The sequence below is a fragment of the Cyrtonyx montezumae genome, unplaced genomic scaffold (genome assembly GCF_038088225.1).
Source record: "Cyrtonyx montezumae isolate F1298 unplaced genomic scaffold, pur_monq_1.0 scaffold_0, whole genome shotgun sequence".
NCBI classification, from domain to species: domain Eukaryota; kingdom Metazoa; phylum Chordata; class Aves; order Galliformes; family Odontophoridae; genus Cyrtonyx; species Cyrtonyx montezumae.
In genome coordinates, this window is record NW_027071824.1 from 23,923,384 (window position 1) to 23,946,326 (window position 22,943).

The window sequence follows — 22,943 nt, forward strand, 5'->3', positions numbered from 1 at the left end:
TCCCTGTCCCTGTGTTGGCAGGAAGGTATGGAAACACGAAGCAGAATAGAAGGCTTTACAAACTTCTGAAGACTGCTGATACACTAAGTGATTATTTTTATATGTTTGAGAAGGTTGGAGAAACTATGACCTTGGATGTGCTACTTAAGTAATGCAAATTGTATTCATCTGAGTAAGTTTGAGTAAGATGAATGTTCTCTTTCAGGAGCAGACACAAAGGCAGAACCAGAATATACTGGCCCTTCAGGTTACCTTAATGACCTAACTGAAAACATCAATCAAGGAGAATTGATATATCCTGAAATCTGCATGTTAGAATTAAACTTGCTCTCTGCTGGTAATGCAAGTTTAGATGTGCTTGCTCATGTATTCCAGAGCTGCCTGAATATCATCAGCCAGAAGGAGAAAAATGCCACTGTACTTATAGAACAGGTAAAAATGTTATTGAACAGAGGCAACACTTCCGTGGTTGCTTATTCTCTTAGTTTTTTTTGTAGCAGTAGTTTAAAAAAAAGTAGCCTGAACTCAGAAATACTTATTGTGGTGTTTGGTAAGACCGGAAATAATGTAAATAACTGATATTGCCAGTAAAGCTGCATTGAATTGAGAAGTTACCAGAAACTTAACTAATGTTTTGGAAGGCCTGCAGCTGTTTTATTTCATCAAAAATGTTGAATCGTGAAAGCTGTCAGTGGAGATTTAGAAACCATCAGGTAGTCTTGTATTTAGAATATATATTTACATATTCATGTATATACTGAACGTGCTTTTTTGAAACTTTCAGTGCTGTACCTGAAAAATATTTCACACATTCCTCATAAGTTTATATTTCAGATCAGTTATGTGCACAGAGGTCGCCTCCTGATTATTTGGAATTTGTAGGAGCTAGCTACATTTTTGTGTTTAGATAACAAAACTTAGTAAACGTCTCCAGAAGACAATATGGTTAAGTAACTTGAGCTTTTAAATATTTGTATATATAGTAATTTTATTAGGAAGCAATGCTACTATTTCCTGACAGTTTAAATCAAAAGCAGAAAAGGCTGCGGGAAAACCATCTTTAGTACTCCAATTCTTTGTGTGAGTTACTAGCTTTAAATCTTTTCCCCACATGTATTTTATTTTTGTGAACTTCAGCATATAAAATGACTTACAATTCAAAATATTTTTCTTATTTTCAGTGTGTTTTAGAGGAAGTTTGAGTCTACTGAGCTAATGAGCTTAAACTTTGAATGTATTTAGATTTTTGCGTTATATTTATCTGAGATGATATTTGTGGAGGTTGTTGCTCATAAGGATACTGCTTGGACTTCTTAGTTACTTGTAAAATCTTGCTCCCAAAACTGAGGAGAAGGTAAAACTCTTTCAGTATTGCATCATCATATCCTAACATACTGTGTTTTGTCATAGCCTATTGAATTACGTAGTTCTATTTTGGGAGAGAAGACAAGGCAGCAGTTGTTAGTTGCGGAGTGCATAGAGGCAAGGGATTCTTTCTTTAGTCATCTGGATTTCAAAGCCTTTCTCATGATGCAGCTGAACTGTACAGAACATGAAAGCGTGCTCATTAGCAAACACATCAAATTATGGAGGTTTTTTATAACTGGAATGATTTTTAATTAATAACAGTAGACGTGAATTGTTTGAAATAAATTACTTGTTCTGCAGGCTGGTGTATGCTTCTGATTGTTTCCCTGTGTTTTTTTTAATAGGGAGCTGTTAAACATATTTTGGGAGGATTTATGAATATATTGACACAAACAGAGTCTAGTTTTCATGGTGAGTTTAAATTTTATTTCAAATAACATTTTTTAAAATAATTTAATGTATACACCCTGAATTTTTTACCCACGATGCAAACACAAAATTTACCAAGTGGATTCATTGGCAGGCATGAATCAGTGCAGCTGTGTATCTTAACTTCTGGTAGATCTCTAACATGTACATAACACTGTATTTAAAGGGTCACTGCTGAGTCAGTGGGGATTACATTATTTAGACAAATGCTTACAGATCTGAAAACAGTAATTGAAATCATAAATCTCAGATGACAACGTTAACAAACGTTATTCAGGAAAAATAGCAGTTGTGATGGATGTAGGTTTAATTAGTACAACAACACAGGTTATTTCAGATTTCTTATTAACAGAGGGCTGAGTGGTATTCTGATTTTATTTTATTTCTATTCAGAAAATGCCTAGCTAATCCAGAAACATGGAAGCAAATTAAATACGTGCCCTAAGGTAGCTCACACAACATTGTAAACTATCCTGGGACTTTGAATCATGGTTTTGTTGGGAGAATTTGCAACTTAGATGCTGGGTTCCCAAATCTTCAGATTCTGTTTTACAGACCCAGAAGCCAAACTTGCTGTAGCAATCTTCCTTTGTTCAATTGAACTGTGAATGGTGATACTATCAGAAATTAGTTGCATCTTTCATAATTCATTTTTAATCATTGCAACTTCCTGAGTTCGTTTTCACACAGCTCCAAATTCCACATTAATTCTTTCTCCAACGTTGTCAAATACAATTTTTTTCAAGATCTTCAAACGTTCTCCTGAAGAATATTCTCTCTCACTTTTAGCGTGTCAGATGGTGCTGGTAGACCTGCTTGTTTCTTTGATGAGCTCACAGACATGTTCAGAAGAACTAACTCTTCTCCTACGGATATTTTTGGAAAAGACACCTTGTACGGTATGTCTTCAGTAACACATAATGAAATTCAGAGGCAAAGAGGGAATCTCACTGTGCCCAAGTATTTTGGGAAATAAAGATATAATAACAGCAACTCTAACTGACCAAATTCAGTTGTTGAAACAACTCCCTTTTATGTTTTGTAAGTGAGATAGGAAAGGAGAAGAGGATTTAGAAATGCGTGTTCTTGAACATACTGGGAACTCTTCAGCTCAAGAAGGCAAGATTTGTCTTGAGTTGACTGACGTTATGGTGATAGATGACAGAATATTGTATACTGTTAAACTTGAAGTAATTTCCTTAGTTATAAAGCGTTTCCATTTCAGCAATGGGTGCTGCTTTATCTGCAGGAGTTGCTTTTGAAACTCATGAATTGGCTTGTCTAACACTTGAATCTGCTGCTTGTGTGAGAAGTACCGCTAAAATATATATCAGTTTATGCGGGAGTCTGTAGGGAAAAATACAAGGTGAAGGAAATGAAAAGTTACTCCAAAACTTGTAGTAGTACCAAATTATGGAACATAAGTCAGTCTGTCAGAGGTTGCTTGTGCTAATTGACTATGTAACTGGACACGTTTTGTCTTAAGGACTCAGATGATTCTGTTAATAATTCTGCAATAAAAAGGTGATAGCCTGTGTTTATGTTCTTAGTCTGCCTCAAAGTGAAATAAAAGGTGTGGCCTTTTGTAGAGGTGTAAATGAATCTGTTAGCACATAACAGATCTGAGGTGAGACTGCACAGTAACCACCGGCTGTGATTTGGCAATTCCTCAACATGGTAACTTAAAGATCTCTCTGCTGTCACTCAATCCCCAGAGCTGTTGGGCTGTAGTCTGCTGAAGTAGTAACTGAAGGCTGTTGTACATCGTGGTTTAGATGTGAAAACATGAACCTGAGTTTAAATGAAGAATAAGTTTCTATTTAGTTAGGAAATGACATCTGACTATGTGGTATTAAACACTTTGATTCTTGCTTGTTTCTTGCTGTTTATTTCTTCTAGGAGATATTGCTTAAGGGTGTATTGAAGATTATAGAAACTAATATTGATGTGAACCCTTTACAATACCTTGCCTTCCCTTTGCTACATGGCACAAATTTTAGTAGCTCTTCACAAAAATCCACTGGCACTTCCAACAACAAAACTGCTGGACTATTAAAAAAAGCAAAATTTTCACAGAGTAAGAAAGAGACAGATGGTGAAAATTTGAGTCATCAGCTGCTTTCTTCTTGGCATGTTGCCCCAATCCACTTGCCTTTAGTTGGACAGAACTGTTGGCCACACATGTCTGATGGCTTCAGTGTTTCCTTGTGGTTTCATCTGGAGTGTGTTCATGAAATGGAAAAGTCAGCAGAGAAGGGGAAGAAAGTCAAGAAAAGGCTTTTCTCTGTAAGAGAGAACAGCTTTGATAGCACAGGTAAGAATATAGTTCTTCTTCCTGTTTAGGTAGCACTGAGGGATCTGGTTACAACTATTACTAATTGATGCATCTTATACAAAAAGCTTGCACTATTTTCTTTTGATGAATATTGAACAGAAATGCTAAGCCTTTCTGATTGTTCTTTGAGTACTGTGGGTTATACTTAGAGTTTACATGTTTCTAGCTTATTCATAACTGGGGTTCATGCCTAGTTCCTTAGAAATTCAGTGTTCTCATTGGATTTCTAACTAGAGTAAAATGTCTTTATGCTGCTTCATGTTATGTTGAAGAGAACGTTCAGTTTTGCAGCTGAAAGGTCATAGGAAATGACTACTGCCAGACTTAGCTGGTCTCTGTTTGTATGTATTGGTGAAGCAAGTAGCTTTTGTGTTTTTTCTTTTTAATTTTTAATATAGAGCTATTGAAACTTCTTGATTTAGTATTTAATTATTGGAATTTCTGTCTAAAGAGTTGCTTTGAATCTGTGATGAGCCTGAGGCTAACTTGATATGAATCCTTTAACTTTCCTCATGTGTGCCATCATAAATATAAACAGGTAGTTGTTTTTACAGCTATTGATACTATTCTAGGGAGTTGCTAGGTCCCAAAGTGTTTGAAGCAGAATGTCTTGGTTTATAATTTATAAAAGAAATTCCTAAGGGTACTTAAAATACCTCCCAGTTACAGGACTTTAGGATATCTGTTTTACTACTTAAAAAAAAATGGGGGGAGGGACTCAATCTTAGCTCTTTTAGAGCTGCTTTTCTTAGAAGGCCTATGCTTTTGCTTTGTAAAATAAAGCAAAAAATGTTGGATGTAAAAAATCATTCTTAAAAGGTGGCATGATTTGTTTAAAAAAAAAGAAAACCTGGACTTTTGGTACACAATGAGGCTTTCAGTTCTAAATAGAAGTATAATGTGACATATGAAAAGTATTGTTGAATTAGATAAAATATTCATGCTTAGTGTATTTACTTGAATAGAAACAAAAACAAAGTGCTTATTTATTGTTTGTTTCAATACACAAGAGACCTAGGTTTCGGAAGAGGATTGTACATACTAGCTCATTAAAAAAAAAAAAAAGTTGCATTGGTGTTGTAATTGTTTTTATGAACACGCTTGTATTTCTAGAAGAAACCAAGTCTATAGGAATGGAATGCTTAAGCATGGGAGATAAACTTGTTGAAGATGGCTGTATTCATATAATTTCACTGGGTTCCAAAGCACTGATGATACAAATTTGGGCAGACATGAACACTGGAGCTTTCATATTTCGGTATGGTGCATCAATTCAAAAGTTGTCTTTTAAGCATATGTATTGTCTTAATCTAACTTCTAGTAACATCTTGCAGAGGATGCTGCTGTAGAATAGAAGGCTAATGCCTTTAGTAGACCCTCTTTGCACACTGTCAGCATCAAGTTAAGTTTATTGTATACAAATCTACAGAATTATTACATCTTTGGGTCTTGCATGTTTCATACAGACAAACATAAAGAACTGGCCAAAGTGATATACGAGTTTAGTCATAAACAGTGCAATGTAAGTAGTAATTTAGGTGTTAATGAAGTGACACAATGAATACATGGACGTAGGCAAAAAAGCTTTTGTTTTTACGTTTTCATGCCTCAGATGTGAAAATTCTCAATACTTACCATGGCAATCCTTGTCTTAATCTTTTGAATGCATTTTAGCATTTCCATTTCTCATAGTAAATGGATCCTTTAAAGTAGATCTTATGTTTGAAATTTAGAGCACTTTATCTTATGAAGTTCAGCTTATTAAAACAAAACAAATCAGATACTTTGACCCCTGTAAAATACAGACACCATCTTAAATAGAGATACATACATGGAGATTTGTGCAAGGTTAAATAACTCAGTTGCAAACAATGTTTGCCTAGATTATGTTGAGCATTCTAAATAGGGCACTGCTTTAAAAAAAGCCATCTCGCAGTAACTGATAAAATTAAGATATGGGTCTGAGAAGCAAGTTTAAAAAACACACTTCTCTGTTTTCATAGTATGTGCATGGATCCAAATGATGAGATGAAAGCTGGCCTGCTGGCACAGGCTGAATCTCCAGAGAATATTTTCCTTGTGGGCAGGTGGCAACATCTGGCAATAAGGTATAAGCAGAAGCAGGAAAGCAAGAAAAATATCCATGGAGAGATGTCCCTGTGGGTTTCTGGTCAGAGGTAAACTACGCATTAGTTAAACTTGATCTTAAATATGTTCTATGACAAGATGATGTTTACGCTACTTTTGTACAGGCTGAAGTTCTGTTTGAGAAATTGATTTTGGGGGGATAGGGAAGGGAGGTCTTGCAATGGAATTCCCCTAGCTCTGGAGTAGTCTTGATTACTTTGAGAATCTTCAATCCAAACCATTAACCAATGCAGACAGCACTGTTCTTCTTCAGTCATGGGTGAATGAAAGAGGTAAATACTACAAGGCCATGAGAGTAAGGTCCAAAGTCAGTTATGACATGAACTTAGCAGTAGGCTTAATCTTGCTCATAAAGTTAAGAATCTGAGTTAAAGAGGTGTAGCTCAGTGCTAGAAATATAATTGAAAGGAGAAATAAAGAGATGAAGAAAATGTAGGCAGTTGTCTTCTTCAAGAGAAATAGGGGAGAAGTGCAACATATACCTCAGGCAAGGTCTGAGTTGGCATTGGAAAGTACTACTCCCATTGAAAACCCGAGATCCCTAATGCTAGGTTGAGTGGGCCTGGGCCTGTGTGAAATACATGTTGGTCAGAAGAAGAAGAATTGTTTAAATTATTAGTTACATTTTTCCTAAAGTCTAGACATGTATGCCTTTTGTATCCCAAATACAAAATAAGTGGTTAAAAAATTGCATTTTAAAGTAATCAGATGCATCAGGAATTCTTTATTTCTTTCTCGTAATTACAATCTGATCCATGTATAAGCAATTTCAGGAATGTTAAAGCTATTGCATGTTACTTTTCTGCGTATGATTAACCTGGGATTGAAACTGTGAAGCGTAAAACTTGATTTAGTTTCTTATTGAAACTTATGTGGAGTTGATTTTTAAGCAAGTTGATCTTAGTTTTCCCCCGTTCAATTTTTGTTCTGGTAGACAGTGAAGTCCAAATATGGTGATGCAGGGGGAATGAAAGATACTACCTTGTTGTGCACGTGTGCGGTTAATGATGAGGCCACTCTATACAGAGAGTTATTTATTTGCTAACTGTTAGGTTCTTCCAGGGAAGCTTCTGATGACCTTTACAGTCCAATTAGTCTGCCTGTGTAATTGCCTGTAAGGTTCATTGGACATTTTCTCAAAGCATCAGGTTTTTTGCCTGTGGCTGTACAGCACATCAGTTCTGACAAAGTTCCTTTGGAAAAGCAAATAGGTCAGAAACTTCTGTTTTTGGTTGTGATAAAAAGTAATAGAAATTCTTGAAAAATTATGGTGTTTTAGAAGAAGAGGTGGTTACTCAGGTGCCTGTGTAGAGTATATGCCATTTATTTTTCATTGAAGTCACGGGGAATGAGGAAGAATTTTTCAGTCTAGGAAATTCTGACTGTATGGCAAACATAGCTGTCACCATCATTCCTTTTCCTTCCTGTACAGCATTTGAAAATATATACCACTATGAAAATGGGTTTAAAGGTGCCTAGATGTTAAAGATGGCTTTAGTAATTTAATGTCACTAACAGTATAGCTTTTCGTCCGCTAAATATTGAAACTGTTTTTAAGTCTGAGCTGAATACTTGAGGTAGCAATTCCAATCGCTTACTGGTATTTATGCTTCTTCATATGTATTTTTAGGAAATGTGAAATCAACTTGGATTATGCTCTACCAAGGAAATCAAGCTTGTCATCTGACAGTAATAAAACATTTTGTATGATTGGCCACTGTACATCATCTCAAGAAGAATTGCTTCGATTGTCAGGCAGATGGGATCTTGGAAATCTACTTCTCTTCAATGGTACTTCTGCATGCTATTTTTTTTTCCTGCAGAAGTCTTCATTTCTTCTTTCCTTCCCCTTTCCTGATCAAAGGATTAACATTTTTTGAAGGTGCAAACTTATTACAGTCGAAACAATACATTCTTTACTAGTGTAATACATCAGAGGAAGTAAACGTTTCTGTATTGAGTTCCTCCTAATGTGTTCTTCTCCAGTGCTGTCTTGCCTTTTCTGTGCTGTCACTGGCAATTCCAGTTACATCAGCCACTTGTTTAAATTGCTTCAAATATTACCTTGGGGTAGGGCATGAAGAGATGGCAATATTCACTCTATTTTTTTCTTAAGGCACTCAGGCTCTGTCAGCTAGAAAGTGGGTTTCGTTTACCTGCTTCTGAATGACTAGTTTCAAATTATACAAAGCATATTAAAAAACAGCCAAAATCTAATCTGGATGTTCCCTATTAAATGTGTTTATTGCTGAAACTGCTGAAGTTACTTTAGAGTTGTCTTAGACTTGTAATTCCCCTCCTTCTTCAGAACCTTTTGTCCAGGTCATACAAATGTTTGTTTAGCCCCAAAGGCTGGGACTCTGCTGGTGGTAATTCTGGTGTTTTCTCATGTGCAGTGGCCTGGGCTGCTGGGGCTGTGTAGATGTGCTGTGTGTGTGGGCACTACATATTTGTGCAGGCAGTAGGTGAGGTGCTTGTTTTAAGTATCAGCTCTACATGGTGAATCCATATGGTCTGATTTTACTACAGCTGTTACATGTTTCCAGTGAGCAGTGGATATACTGCTAATCCAGCTGTCTTGTACTCAGGTATCATAGACTTAGGTCATTCTGAGATCTTAAGCAACTGATAGAGATGCTTTTTGTGAACGTGCACTCTCATTAACAGGTTACCTGAGATATGCTGTCTGGAAAAGGGATAGGAGATTCATTTGATTTCCTTCTTCAGTGATATTTTTTTCTCCTTGTTAGTTACAGTGAGCTATTTATTGTTGATGCATCCTTCTGAATCACTCCACAACATCTTGGAAAATTGAATAGCATGTTTGTGCCACCTGTTAATCATCATATGCTTTGAAAGCTGAGGAGGCTTGGAGAGATGATTTTTTTTTTTTCAGTTTAAAAACAACCCAACCAGTGCAATTGAATATTCAGATATGTTGTATTCAGTTCATACACATTACTTTCTTGGTATGGTTTCAGTTTCCTTTAGCACTGGCCTGTGATATTTGGCAGAAGTCACTGGTCTGTAGTAGTTAGCACGGGACAATACTGGTTGCTTCTTATCAGCAGGTGCTGCACAAACAAGCTGGTAATTTTCCTTGTAAAGTCTTAATAGTCAAGATAGAAATGTTGCTTTATTGTGCAATTTGAAGTTAATGTCTTTTCTGGACTTTCAGGTGCAAAGATTGGACCAGAGGAAGCATTTTACTTATACACGTGTGGACCAGACTTCACATCTATAATGCCTTGTAAATATGGCAAAACATTGACTGAATGCTCTAAATACATAAGTAAAGATATTCTACAGTGTGAACAAATTAAGGAGCTCTTCATGGCAAAAAAGGAAGTGGATGTTGGACCTTTGATTGTAAGTTTCTGCTTAAAAGTTTCTAGTCTCTTACAACTGATTACACTGGGAAAGCATTTCCTGCTGGCTCTTGAAATGCTTCACTTTCTCAAAGCAGACAGGATCAGATCAAATTCTCATCACTGCAGAGTTCTTCCCATTTATTTCAATGGGATTTGAACTTTCAGTATGAAAACTGGGAAGATAGGAGGACTTGTCTGACTTTACAGGAAGCAGAAAGCTTCATCCCCACTTCAGTGTTTTTGAGAGCTGAAAGCTTGGCTACGCAGTCATCTTTCAGCTGGCAGATCATAGCTTTTCTCACATGAGAGAAAGAGTAAATAATTTTTTGTCAGTGCTTTTTTCATTTGGAGTATTATCTTCTCATGCAGGTGTTACCTGCTGTATGAATTGTTCCCACTAGAGGGAATTCTTTGATCTTATTATATAGCAGCTCTGTAGTTGTAAGCAAAGGATCTTCATGGACCTAATCCTTGTAAACATCAGTACTAACTGGTATGACACCAGGTAACTGGAGTAGAGCTACGTATGTTCAGGTGAAGAACTGATCTCAACTACTGCATAGCAAGCAAGGATCTTAATTGGAATTACTACTCTGACCTCCCACATAGGGTCGATTTTAGTGTTTTCAGTGAGAATTAGCTACTTTTTATAGTGCTGGTTTTGGTCTAAGTCTTTTTCATCCATAAAAGAAACTTCTTTAGCCTTACGTATATACCTTCTACTGAGATCCTTTTTCTTATAGTAAAGTTGACTGAAGAACAGGTTAAAAATTATAAGACCTAAAGAGATTTTCTATAGTTTCTATTTTGGACCTGCTTACTCTTCAATTTCTAGAAAGGGGGTGGCGGAAATAGCTTAATACATATGTATATTTATTTTCTTATAATCTTGTTAGTGACTGTTCATATGGCAGATAGTTATCCTTCAGTGATAAGAGGTGGATCTTCAGGTTTATTTCATTTTACAGAATAGAAGTTGGTAAAATGCAATGGCATAGATTTGCAAGGATTTAGGAATTCTGCTCCATTTTAGTGCACATGCATCCATACAGAGCTTAGAGCATGCTAATGGTAAAGCAGGAAAGAACTACTGAAGCTGCTGCTACTTGTTGCTAGGTGACTTTTTATATTCTTTTCTGTTGTTTTAACAAATTATCAGTTCAAATGCCTTAAATTTCTGGCTAATAGATTTCTCTTGCTTCAGGAAAGCCTTGCTGTTGTTTATGCCACATCCTGCCCCAGTCAATACACCATATATGAACCTGTTATTAGATTGAAAGGTCAAGTGAAGACTGTACCTTCTCAGAGGCCTTTCAGTTCAAAGGAAGTTCAGAGCAATGTACTGGATTCTCATCACCTGAAAGCACTTCAGCCTGTTGAATACAAAAACCTTCAGGGCATACTACATGAAATTGGAGGAACTGGTGCATTTGTTTTCCTCTTTGCTAGGGTAAGAGTGATGAAAGGTGGAGAGTGTGCATGTGGTTTCCTATATAAAATAGTCCTTTTGTCTTGGCAGCAAATCTTGTATTCCAGCTGCCAAACACATCTTAAAGGCTGCACATGATTCTTCTTCAAAGAAAATTTGTGGATCTGTGGCATAGGAATTCACTGTAAGGGAACTTAGCAGTTACTGATGAAGTGTGTAATGTTTTTTATAATACAGCTAGTATGTGAGAGCTTCCTGGGGGCTTCTAAATGTCAAAATAAGTTTTTTGTAGAGCTGGTCCTAGTATCACTTTAAATACAGGATATTCAAAATGCAGATATGAATAAATGTAAAACTACAGAGTGTGCAGAGCTTGAACTTTATCTAGAAGTGAGAGCTTTTCTGTAAGGAGGCTGTTTAGCCAGGTTCAGAAGTCTAAGAAATTGTACTGATACACAGCAAAAGCACCTGTAGGGGTTGGAATTCCATGAATGTGAGATTTCATCCTGAGTTTCCAGTTTAAAAATGTATGTATTTGCTCCTTCTTGGGTTTGAAGAATTGTACGAATTGAACAGAGAAGAATGGTCCATTGTCTCTGTTTGTCAAATTAACAAAATAAAACATGATTGTTTGGATATGTCTAGGTGGAAGTACTCCAGGAATTTTAAGTTAAAACTTGCCTTAAGGTTTAGGAATCCTATTTCAATGTAGGGAAAAAGCTTATTCCTTTTAGTGCTTCAGGAATTCATAACTTTAAGCAGAAGATGCCATTTCTTGTTATACAGTAAATTTTATTTAGAACCATCTTTTTCTCATGATGGAATTCTCGTAATGAGTCATTATTTTCTTAGTGGATTGTTTATGATAGTGTGGATCAGTATTTTAGATATAAAAATCTGAATGTACAGACATAACTTCATTTGTTGGCTATGTGTGTGATCTGAAAGTAGATTAATCCAGAAGTTACCATGTAAGCACTTTAGTTTTTGTCTAAATGGTTCTTTAACCTCTTTCATTCAACTTATCTTCAGGTTGTAGAGATCAGCAGCTGTGAAGACACTCAAGCTCTAGCACTGCAGCTTATACTGTCTTTAACAAAATACAATCAACAGAGAATACAGGAAATGAAAAATTGTAATGGTTATTCCATGATTCACCGAGTGTTGATCAAACCAAAGTGCGTTGTTGGATTTCGTATGCTGAAGGTACTCTTTAAACTCAGTGCTGTGCTGAATATTAGCACAAGTTCAGAAACTTCTCATTTTAATTGTACACCTGCAAAGATGCTTCAAAGGTGGAACAGTGTTATAGAACAGTTCTGTCTGAGTGTTTTACCTGGAGGTACAAACTACTGATGGGAGAGTTGTGAAAAGTGTTAAGATCCTTGTTTCAAGGGGTAGGGAGGGGAAGTAAACTTTTCTTTGAGAACAAAAATTCTAGAGTAAACTTAAACTCCTAAGCATTTAATGAAAGACTGGACTCTATTTTTTATTTCCTAGGCTCAGTTGCCTGCTAGAAAAACTTACATGTAGTGAATGAACCCTGATCCTTTTGTGTGGTCTTACTGTAAGGTGGATAAGCAAAGCAGCAAGGCCTTTGCTAGTATATTTTGAAAATAAGTAAACGAGCTGCTGTTTATCTGAAGCATCTTGGCAGTTAACTCTTGTAAGTTTACTTTTACTGGGAAGTCTTTCTATACTGACTGTGAAAATACCCAGTAGTGATATTTTGCTCTGTGTCTGTAAGTATATATGGGAAGCAGTCAATCAAACTGTCATTTGGTGGAGAAAACTGTTACAGAATCCCTTACTTGAGTAAAATAAAGGCTGAGCCGTCTGTGATTGCAGAGCTATGGTGTGAATATAATTCTCAAGCTTCAGAGTTTCTCAGGAAGAGGCCAAGTTTAAGGCTTTCAGATTGTCTAATAATTGAGTGCCTGTCTTGGAGCTCAAATGTCCTAATGCTTGTAATTGTATGTGATAGTGTTGTAAGATTTGAACCCTCTACAATGCCTGCAGCAGAGTTAGTGAATTCAGATTATTTTCTAAGATGACCAGGCAGTAGATATGTGCCTTCCTTGTCAAGAGATTGATGTCTTCATAAATATTTTTTCATAAGGCTAATAGCACAACTGATCTGTCTCGTACTTAAAATATTCCATATGTCTACCCCCTCTTAAAGACTCTCCTTGAAGGATGCTGCAGTGGTGAGATTCTCTATGTAAATGAGAATGGGCAGTTTGTCCTTGACACAGATTCTACAGCAGTTATCCAAGATGTTCAGTTGTTAGAAAAGCTACTTCTTGACTGGAAGATTTGGTCTAAAGCAAAGGTAATTCATTTCTTTTGGTAAGATTAAAGTCTGCAAGTCAATACTAAAAAAAGAAAAAATGCTTACAAGTCCGAAATGCTTTTCTTCAGTTAGAGAATTTGAATAATTACTGACATCCAAAAATAAATGGTGGTTGTTTTATTTTGAATAGCTGGTAGCAGCATCATGCTCCCACTGTCAGTTTTGAAAGTTGCCTCAGTGCATTAAATTCTATAAATGTAACATGTGAAAATGATTTGTTGGTTGAATGGATTTACTTTTTTTAATCGTCTGACATGTTTGAAAGGAGAAAAGTCAGTCTGTTGAAATTAACCATCTGGTGTTAACAAAACAATGAATATGTGAAACATGGTTTACATAAAATGTAATCTTTTGTAGCTTTAATCGTTAAGATATGTTCCTTTGCAAAGAGTGTAACTTTGATGGTTTCTAGGTTGGACTTGACTGTTCACAGTCACTTAATCTCGCACTAGCAAAGAAGTGATCTTGGCTAATTTCTAATCTGTTAATTATTTCTTGTGCTCAGTGTGGACTCAGCACTATATTTTAAACCATATTGCTGTTTTGTTTGCTTTTCAGCAAGGTGTTTGGGAAACTCTGCTAGCAGCTCTAGAAATCCTTATCAGAGCTGACCATCACCAACAGATGTTTAATGTTAAGCAGCTATTGAAAGCTCAAGTGGTGCAGCACTTCCTGTTAACCTTCCAAGTTCTGCAGGTACTTCCATTCTGATCCTATTTTGTGCTTGGCAAGTACTAGATTTCACTCAATGGAAAAAATATGGAACTACATGCTATAGGAAGAAAATGTTGTAGGTGTTTCTCTGTATGTCCTCTGTACTTCCAGGCCTCTTTCATCCTCTTCAGCATGCATTGTTGATAGACAGTGATAGAGTACCCTAATGAGTGAGCAGTATTTCTACTGATGGATGGAAGGGGTGAGAATTCTTAACCACCTGTGACTATTCAAAAGCTTAGATATTAGGTTGATGAAAAATCCATGCATGAGGAGAACCTGAAAAAAAACTTGAACCTTTGATACAGAGCAAAGTCATTACTGAGAAAAATGGATGAGTTATATGAGAATCTTTTGACCTTCCTCTAACTAATATCTCTGCTTTAGCAGTAGTCTCTTATTTCTAAGAAAAGGTGACACAAACTGTTAGCGTATTTTCAGAAACATCTTCAGTTAGTGATGACCAAAACCTCTGCTGGCTTTTTAATGAGCTTGGGTTTTAGTCACTCTACTGGAAGTGAACATTCATAACATCGACAGTATTTTGTTTGTCCTTAATTTTGATGATGTTCCCATTAGATAATGTTGAGTATGTACAGTAGCTTTTTCAAATTTTTCAAATGATACATGTTTCATTGCTTTTTTTCTTTGTTTTTTTTTCCTATTACAACATGATAATTAAAAAATAATCTCAGATGCAAAATATAAATAACAGTTGGTACTGCTCTTCCTTTCTAGGAGCATAAAGAAGGGCACCTTGCCTCTCTCCCTCGGGAAGTCTGTAGGTCATTTGTGAAAATAATTGAAGAAGTACTTGGATCTCCCCCAGACCTGGAATTGCTGACACTGGTCTTCAATTTCCTCTTAGCTGTTCACCCTCCCACTAATACATACGTTTGTCACAATCCCACCAACTTCTACTTCTCCCTGCACATAGGTAGATATGTCATGTTTCATTATAAATACACAGAGCAAAATATATTCTAATTTCCAAGTACAATTTTTATATAAATATGTACATCGCTCTTATAATCTACTGTTCTCCTGATATCATTTTGGTTGCTGTATTATAAAGATTTTATATCAAATTACTGACTCAGTAACATATATAGTTTACGATATTGAAAGGATTTCTAATTGGACTTTGCTTGGCTTACTAGGAGTGCTTTATTCTGTCTACAGATAATAGCTTTAGTTGTGTCCTGAGCTTTCTTTAAGGTTTGCTGCTGCTAAATGTCATGCATAACATTTGCTGCCTGTATGGACACAATATCTATGAATGTATACAAATCTGATGACTCAGATACATATGGTTTTACAGCAGCAGAAGCTTAGGCTCAGAGGACTGTGCATTTGAATAACAGATGCTCGTTTTGAGTACTGTCTCTCTCCAATAAGGCTAACACCCTAATTTAGGCAGTTGTGGTTCTAGTCAAAGCAGATTCAGGTTCAGCTGGGGGCTTCCTTTAGGTACATTTGCTAAAAATATTATTAGTCTGATATATAAGTGGAAGTAATTTTGCTTTACAGATTTTTTAAAATAAAATTAAATGGAATCTGGCAGCCTTAATTTATTCACATATCTCACAGGCTTTCAGTTGTTGCTGCTATATATGACGTTTAAAAACTAGAATCTCTACTCATTGATCTGAAGAAATTGTTAGTTTGCCTGTTATACATGAATTTGTCACGGAAGGCTATTTCAAATACACTTCAACTGGTCTTTCTTTCGAGGATCAGTCTGTCAGGGGTTTTCATATAAATAGTGACAGAAGGCTATATTACAGAAGGTTAATTCGGAGAGTTTAGCAACCAAAGGAGCTCACGTTGCATTGTACCACAAAAGATTTCTGTAATGTTTCCAGAATGTTTTGTGCAAGTTATACACTTAAGTCAATGAAAACTGCAGTAAAGCATGTTGTCAGATCTAAATCCCTCTTGGGAAGCATTTTCATGCCACTTCAGTTAAACTGTTGCTGCTTATTAAATGTTTGTCATTTAACAATGCAGCAGTATTAATATTCAAGTTGTGCAACCTTAGCTGTAATCTATGTAAAAATTGAAAACTTTGTCAGTTAAGTGTTTTCTGCTGTTGCAGGTACCTGTGCCTCCGGTGTTAGTAACTGGCTTCTATTCAAAGGCAGTGTGACTGTGTCTTATCTGTCATCTAAAAACGATAGATTCTAAGAGTGGAACTCGATTTTTAGTATTTTGAGCTTTATTAGATGAATTTAAATAGCCACTGTTCTGCAATGGCAAAAGTCAATGTTTAGAGCTGTGTGTGTGTAAGGACTGTCTCTAAATGTAATTATTTCAGAATAGTTTAATATTTTGTATTCTGCGGTGAAATATGAAGATAAGTCACTAAAACAATGAAAAACCTGTTCTCAAGTGTCTTTTCTCAGATGCTAGTGAGTTGAGCCCTTGTTAGCTTCTGTTGATCAGTTTAAACTATAACCTGCTTACTGTGACTCTTGATGTACCAAGAATGTGAACTTGTAAGGCTTTTGTGCAACTCTCCCCTGTTTTTTTCTAGATGGTAAAATTTTTCAGGAGAAAGTTGAATCCCTTATGTACCTGAGAAATTCCAGCAGTGGTGGGAAGTCAATAGATGGCTCTGCATTTGTAGTTACAACTCCAACTGGATTTGAAGCATTACCACTGGAAGGTAAAACAGTGAGCACCTAAAAATGTTAGGATTCTGTCCTTTATAGTGTCGTGGAGTCTGAATACTTTATGTGAATTAAGAACATGATGTTCTGATGCATCATCATTGCGTTAGTACTAGTGTGTAGTTCTTGAAATGCCACCAGACCATCCTCTCCCTTGAAGATATTAGGAGAGATACCTGCAATGTGCTCTAAATTAGGACTGCGTCAGGGTAAAATGTGCCCCTAAAAAGCAAAGTGTTAAGTAGAATAGCAGTAATTCGTTATAAATTTAAAGTATACTTAATGCCTTAGTGTAGAAAGTTAAAAACTCATTGGTGAGCAGCTTTTTGGTTTTGCTTTGAACAGAGAGATTGAACTAGGCAGTTTCTGTATGTGCATTCATAGAATCATGGAATGGCTTGGGGTGGAAGGGATCTTGGAGGTCATCTAGCTAGAGCCCCCTTGCTGTGGGCAGGGCTGCCAGCCACTAGATCAGAAAGCCCAGGAACATATCATGCCTGGTCTTGAATGCCTCCAGGGATGGGGCATCCACAGCATCTCTGGGCATCCTGTGCCAGTGTTTCACCACTGTCTGAGTGAATAATTTTGTCCTAACATCTAAACTAAACCTCCCCCATTTTGGGTTAAGTCCGTTTCCCCTTGTTCTATCACAATCTGCCTGCATAAAAAGATGGTTCTTGTAGCAGCCTTCCACCCTTAGTGATTCTGAATGAAGCCCTTCTGAGGGGTAGCTAATAGGATCAGAAAGTAAATCTAAGAACATCAGTTCATTTGCCAAAACTATTTGGCAATTCATGCATTTTCCTGACTTGATTGTGACTTGCCAATTGTATGGCTGCATAATAATCTGGTATCTCTACTTGATGGTTTGGTGGCAAAATCTGAGCTATGCCAGGTCAGTTTTGCTGCTTAGGATTAGTTTGGACATCAGTGTTACACTCCACACACAAATAAAACAGTTAAGGAAAAGCTTGTCCTTTGTGCAAAAGCAATGTTAAAGATATCCTTTTTTCTCTAGGGGATACTTCTGAGGAAAGAGTACAGCAGAAGGTAAGTTTTCAAGTACCTAAAAGGCTGTCCAAAAGCTTACCAGCATCTCCTACTTCATCACCTCAAGTACATCGGAAGAGGCTAACAGAAAGATCACAACGGAGCATTGATGACCTGCAGAATATTGGCAAGTGTGATTATGCTGATCTTGAGGGTAAAATTGTTTTTGAAGGACATTCTGAGACCATAAAAAGGGTACAGGAAGATTTTCTTAGCAGTTGTGAGTCTGCAAAAACAGTTTGTGATTCAGAGTTAACATCTACTGAAATGTTTGAAGACATTCCAAAAGAAGAACTATCTGAAAACACATTTGAGGGTAAGGAAGCAGATGCAGACCTGAAAGATAAAGAGAGTGATGCTGCGTCACCTCAGCTGTTGCTGCGTCGGCCGGACAATCTCAAAGGGTTACCTTCACTTCAGAAGAGTCAGAGTACTTTTGCTGGGTTGGGCTTAGCATTTTCTGTTCATGGAGGATCCTCAGCCATTGCTCGCTGGCCAAGCTTTGCTGACAAGAGTGCACTTCCTGAGGAATGGGAGAACCTTGCTTTTTCCTCAGCAAATGAGAATCCTCGAAAAACGTATGGAAGCTCTGATGAGAGGTAAGCAGATAAAAACATAATAAATAAACAGTAGTTCACTGTATTGGGGAAGGCTTTATTTTCTCATTTCTTGGTCTTGGCTACTGTCCTATAGTATTCTGAAATCTGCAAGATTCAGAGAGTATTTTCAATGGCTGTAATAAACCAATTCATTAAGCTCATGGTAGTCTATAGAATTGTTTAATTTTTAATTCCTTAATTTATATTTTTAGTTGGGAGTTAACAGTAGTATCTTCAGTAGGAGTGAGAACTTGATTTGTGGGGAGATAGCAGAACTCGTAGTATTTTTGATCACATTACCCTTTTGTTATCCAACATCGAAAGAAAATATTACACATCAAAAATAAATACTAGTAAAGGCTGATTCATAGGGGAAATGTTTGTCAGATTCCCCCTTTTCCACCCCCTCAATCTTAGCAGTAACTGGCAATTACGTGTTCATATTGTTTCCTGTTTTAGGCAATGAACTGTGCTAAAACATTCCTTTGTCTTCAGGTATACAGAAGACTGTCTTGTGCTTATCTGTTGTGGATTATACGACCTCTTGCGTGGAGTTCTCCTAATACTGCCGGATGTCATGCTAGAAGATGTGATGGACAAACTTATCCAACCTGATTATCTTATAGTTCTTGTGAACCACCCATCTCCTCTCATACAACAAGGCGTCATTAAAGTAGGCCAATATAAAACGTGAAATAGTCTGCTAGCTTAGTTAGCATCAGAGTCATTAAAAAACCTTCACTGTTTTAGGCGTACTTCTCAATTTTAAGATCTGTTTCTGCTCTCAGATTATTTAAACAAAAACCAGACCAAAAGAGCAACAGAAAAGCAAAATGCCAAGCCTAAAGAGTCTCTAAGATATTAATATGATCTGTTGAGATGAGCCTGATGACACACCGAGGTGGGGGGGATTAACAAAGACAACGATACCGAATGCATCTGTTGACTTAGATTTCGTCTGCATATATAAGAAATAAATCCTTTGATGAGGGTGCCCACAAAAAGTTTGGATGCCGTACCATTGGAAATCTTCAGTCAGAGTAGGAGGGGCTCTGAGCAACCTGAATTAGTGGAAAGTGTCTCTGCCTGCCTATGGTGGAGGGGTTGGAACTAGGAGATTTTTAACATCCCTTCCAAACCAAACCACTCTGTGATCCTGTACCTGTTACGTATGTGACTTCGTTTCCCTTGAGCTTGACTGAACACCAGAAGTAGTCTTCAGATTTAAAAGATAAATTCAGCTGTTGTGTGAAATGGGCAGTCTAGACTGTTGCTGAAATATCACGAGGCTTGGAGATCAACTGTTTAAATCTCAGAACTAAGCTTTCATGATAGTTTTTAAAATATTGAAATCTTATATCACAATTATGTTTATTTTTAGTTGCTGGATGCGTATTTCAACAGAGCAAGGAGAGAGCAGAAGGAAAAATTCCTAAAGAATCGTGGCTTCTCCTTGCTTGCTAACCAGCTCTACCTTCACCAGGGGACTCAGGAAGTTGTAGAGTGCTTTTTGGAAATGCTCTTTGGCCGTTCTGTTGGCCTGGATGAAGAGTAAGTAATGTTTTGTTTTTGCATCCTGCAACTTAATATCTGAACTAACAACTTTCTTGCTAAAGGAAAAGACGTGATAGCTTTCTAATTGCTACTTTTTTTTTCCTTCCTTAAAAAAAATCATTTACAAATCTTCAGTGTTGTGTTGCTGCTTTAACATATTTTTAAGTGCTACTTATGACTATTGTGTGGTCCTTAAGCTGTTGGTTAGCACCTTCATCTGATGGGTACTCTCAGCTGGGATCTTCTAAACCCTCAGGACTTCTGAGGACCTCAGAGGCCTTTACACTTCCAATTTACTGGAGTCAGCTTAACTTTTTTAATCTCTGTGATCCTACTAGATTGCTGCTACTGGATTTTGATAAGTAATTGAGGAAGAAGCTTGATGCTACTTGTTTTCCTAGCTAGGTCCTGAGTGTAAATTCCTGTTTCCTTTAAAGCCCATCCCACAGATAGTGTGGGGCCACTTACTTGAACCAAAGAAACTGGTTCAAGTGAAACTGGCAGGAACAGGTTTGTTTTGAGCAGACAGTTTCTAAGCAAGTGGTGTATTTCGGGATTAGTTTGAGAACTTAATGATTGTGCAAGGAGAATGTGCATCTAAGCATAGTCAGCAGCACATATGACTTCTGCGTGTTGGCTTGATCTTCACTCAGTGCAACCATTTCTGTTTAATTGCAATACTTAAACCTTCTGGCTGCTTAACTAGCCCCAAAGCTGGGAACTGTTACTGTCTCAGGGGTTTGGAAAGCTAATTCTTATGACTCATGTTCTTTTAGGATTGTACGTTAGTAGTTCTGTGATGGGATGATAACCTTAGAGTATTCCAGTTTGTTTATACAAGGGTAATACAAGGCCTGAGTAATACAAGGCTTTTACATGCTACAATTGAAATAAGTTAGTTGCCTAACTTGATCTAAGCATCACCAGTGATGGATACAAGATATCAGACCTGCTGCTAGGTCAGTGTGACTTTAGTGATGCCAAGCTTTATCTGGTTTCTTGATACTGTCTGTGCCAGCTGTAGTATTTATTACTGGAAATAAGTTGTTCCAGTTTACTGATTTAAAAAAAAAAAAAAAAAACTTTTCATGAAATCTACACTGCAGAGCATTGGTAGTTAGCTGGTTTTAGGTACTTTATTTCCTTATGGCTCTTCAAAATGTTTTATTTTACTCTTATTTCAGTGATAGTTACAGTGCTACTCCAATAAAATGTAAGAAATCACCACCTACATTTTGCCAAAATGCTAGTATAGGCTGCTATTGTAGCCTTTACAAATGCTGTGAATGCCATGCTGCTGTTCTAAGGACATTAGACTGACCTCTTTATTTTAATAGATTTGATCTGGAAGATGTCAAGAATGTTGGACTTTTTCAAAAATGGTGTGTCATTCCTGTTCTGGGCCTGATAGAGAACTCTTTATATGATAACGTTCTGCTGCATAACTGCTTCTGTCTCCTGCTGCAAATTATAAACTCCTGCTCGAAAGTTGCAGACCTGCTGCTTGATAATGGTTTGCTGTATGTGCTGTGTAATACGCTGGCTGCTCTCAATGGACTGGAAACCAAGTGAGTATTTTATCCATTGCTATAAGATAACACAGGCACAATGTTCAGAGTAGCAAGAACTGTATTTTGTTCTTACTTTTTTTTTATAAAATGTTCAGGGAACAGATATAAAATACTATATTTATAGTTTGCAGCTCTTAACTATAGCTCCAAGTAAAGATGAATTTGGATACTTGATTTAAACAATAGAACAGGCTGCTTATAAACAGTATCCTTTGAATGCCTTTTTCAAGTAAAAAAGACCTTTTGAAATGCAGGCTTCGGAGTGTGTGCTGGATGCTTCTCGTAATAAAACTTGAAAAGTAAAATAAAGGTGCAAGGGTTGGTAGCATTGTGCCACACCTATAGCAAATGTCAGAAGTACATGAGGAACCCCACCTGTGCTGCCTGAGATGTTAATATTTGAGATGTCGAGGAATTGAAATAATGTTCACAACTAATGAAGCTCTGTACTTTTTTGAGAAAGGTTATACAGTGAAAGAAGAAGTGGGTTTCTTGCACATTTAATTCTTGATGCACTGAAGAACTAAGTAGATTTTTATTTTTATCTGGTAGTTTAAATTCAGAATGCTTATACAATGAGGAATTATCCTGAATTCTTTGAGATGCTTTTGTAGAAATATAGATTTCGGAACTGTTCTTTAACTTACAAATCTTATTATAACAAAGTTCCATCAGAAAAACAATTTTTATAATCTTAATTTGACTGTCATAAAGATTTTTCAGGCATCCAATTTGTAAAAGTTAAGGTCTTTGATTACATTTTCCTAGCTTGCAGCAATAGTGTATTGATATTGGATACAGAAAATACTAGATATGGCTGACTGAAGTAGTAGGGAAAATAGTAATAGGTCTTGTTACAGTTCATGGTTTGCTAGCATTGTAATGTTTCTGGTAATTACAACTTTGTTTGCAGCATTCCCCTAAATGACTACAAGCTACTTGCCTGCGATATACAGCAGCTCCTGGTGGCAGTTGCAATTCATGCCTGCAGCTCCTCAGGTTCACAGTATTTTCGTGTTATTGAAGACCTCATTGTGCTGCTGGGCCATCTTCAAAATAGCAAAAATGCAAGGATGCAAAGTAAGTTATCTGCTTATTCTAGGGGGTCACGGGACTGGAGAAGTAAATCCATTCCTACCCAGTTTCTTTGATAATCCATTTGAGGGAGTAAGGGGGGATTTTCTGGTTCTGAGATCATCGTTCTCCTCAGTAGTACTCTTGGAAGGTTGTATTGTGGTTGTGTACTGCTAATCTGAAGGAACAATGCCTGTAAGTTCATACAGGGTGTTTGAATAGAAACAATCTGTAAAACATTTTTTAGCTTATTTTGTATTATTTTGTAGTAATTCA

The 22,943-nt window shown here is 36.8% G+C and overlaps 1 protein-coding gene across 1 annotated transcript in view; it reads left to right on the forward strand.

The window, feature by feature from the left end:
- The window catches only part of LYST (lysosomal trafficking regulator), a 75,496-nt gene that overhangs the window by 30,726 nt on the left and 21,827 nt on the right, over positions 1 to 22,943 (forward strand). Inside the window, exons 9-27 of the mRNA XM_065730102.1 lie at positions 206 to 432; positions 1,713 to 1,779; positions 2,587 to 2,696; positions 3,697 to 4,111; positions 5,246 to 5,390; positions 6,136 to 6,309; positions 7,911 to 8,071; positions 9,459 to 9,649; positions 10,856 to 11,101; positions 12,113 to 12,286; positions 13,263 to 13,412; positions 13,992 to 14,129; positions 14,886 to 15,084; positions 16,684 to 16,815; positions 17,838 to 18,468; positions 18,964 to 19,141; positions 19,850 to 20,019; positions 21,360 to 21,590; positions 22,507 to 22,673. Coding sequence (XP_065586174.1) covers positions 206 to 432; positions 1,713 to 1,779; positions 2,587 to 2,696; positions 3,697 to 4,111; positions 5,246 to 5,390; positions 6,136 to 6,309; positions 7,911 to 8,071; positions 9,459 to 9,649; positions 10,856 to 11,101; positions 12,113 to 12,286; positions 13,263 to 13,412; positions 13,992 to 14,129; positions 14,886 to 15,084; positions 16,684 to 16,815; positions 17,838 to 18,468; positions 18,964 to 19,141; positions 19,850 to 20,019; positions 21,360 to 21,590; positions 22,507 to 22,673 — 3,906 coding nt within the window. The remainder of the gene's footprint in view (positions 1 to 205; positions 433 to 1,712; positions 1,780 to 2,586; positions 2,697 to 3,696; positions 4,112 to 5,245; positions 5,391 to 6,135; positions 6,310 to 7,910; positions 8,072 to 9,458; positions 9,650 to 10,855; positions 11,102 to 12,112; positions 12,287 to 13,262; positions 13,413 to 13,991; positions 14,130 to 14,885; positions 15,085 to 16,683; positions 16,816 to 17,837; positions 18,469 to 18,963; positions 19,142 to 19,849; positions 20,020 to 21,359; positions 21,591 to 22,506; positions 22,674 to 22,943) is intronic.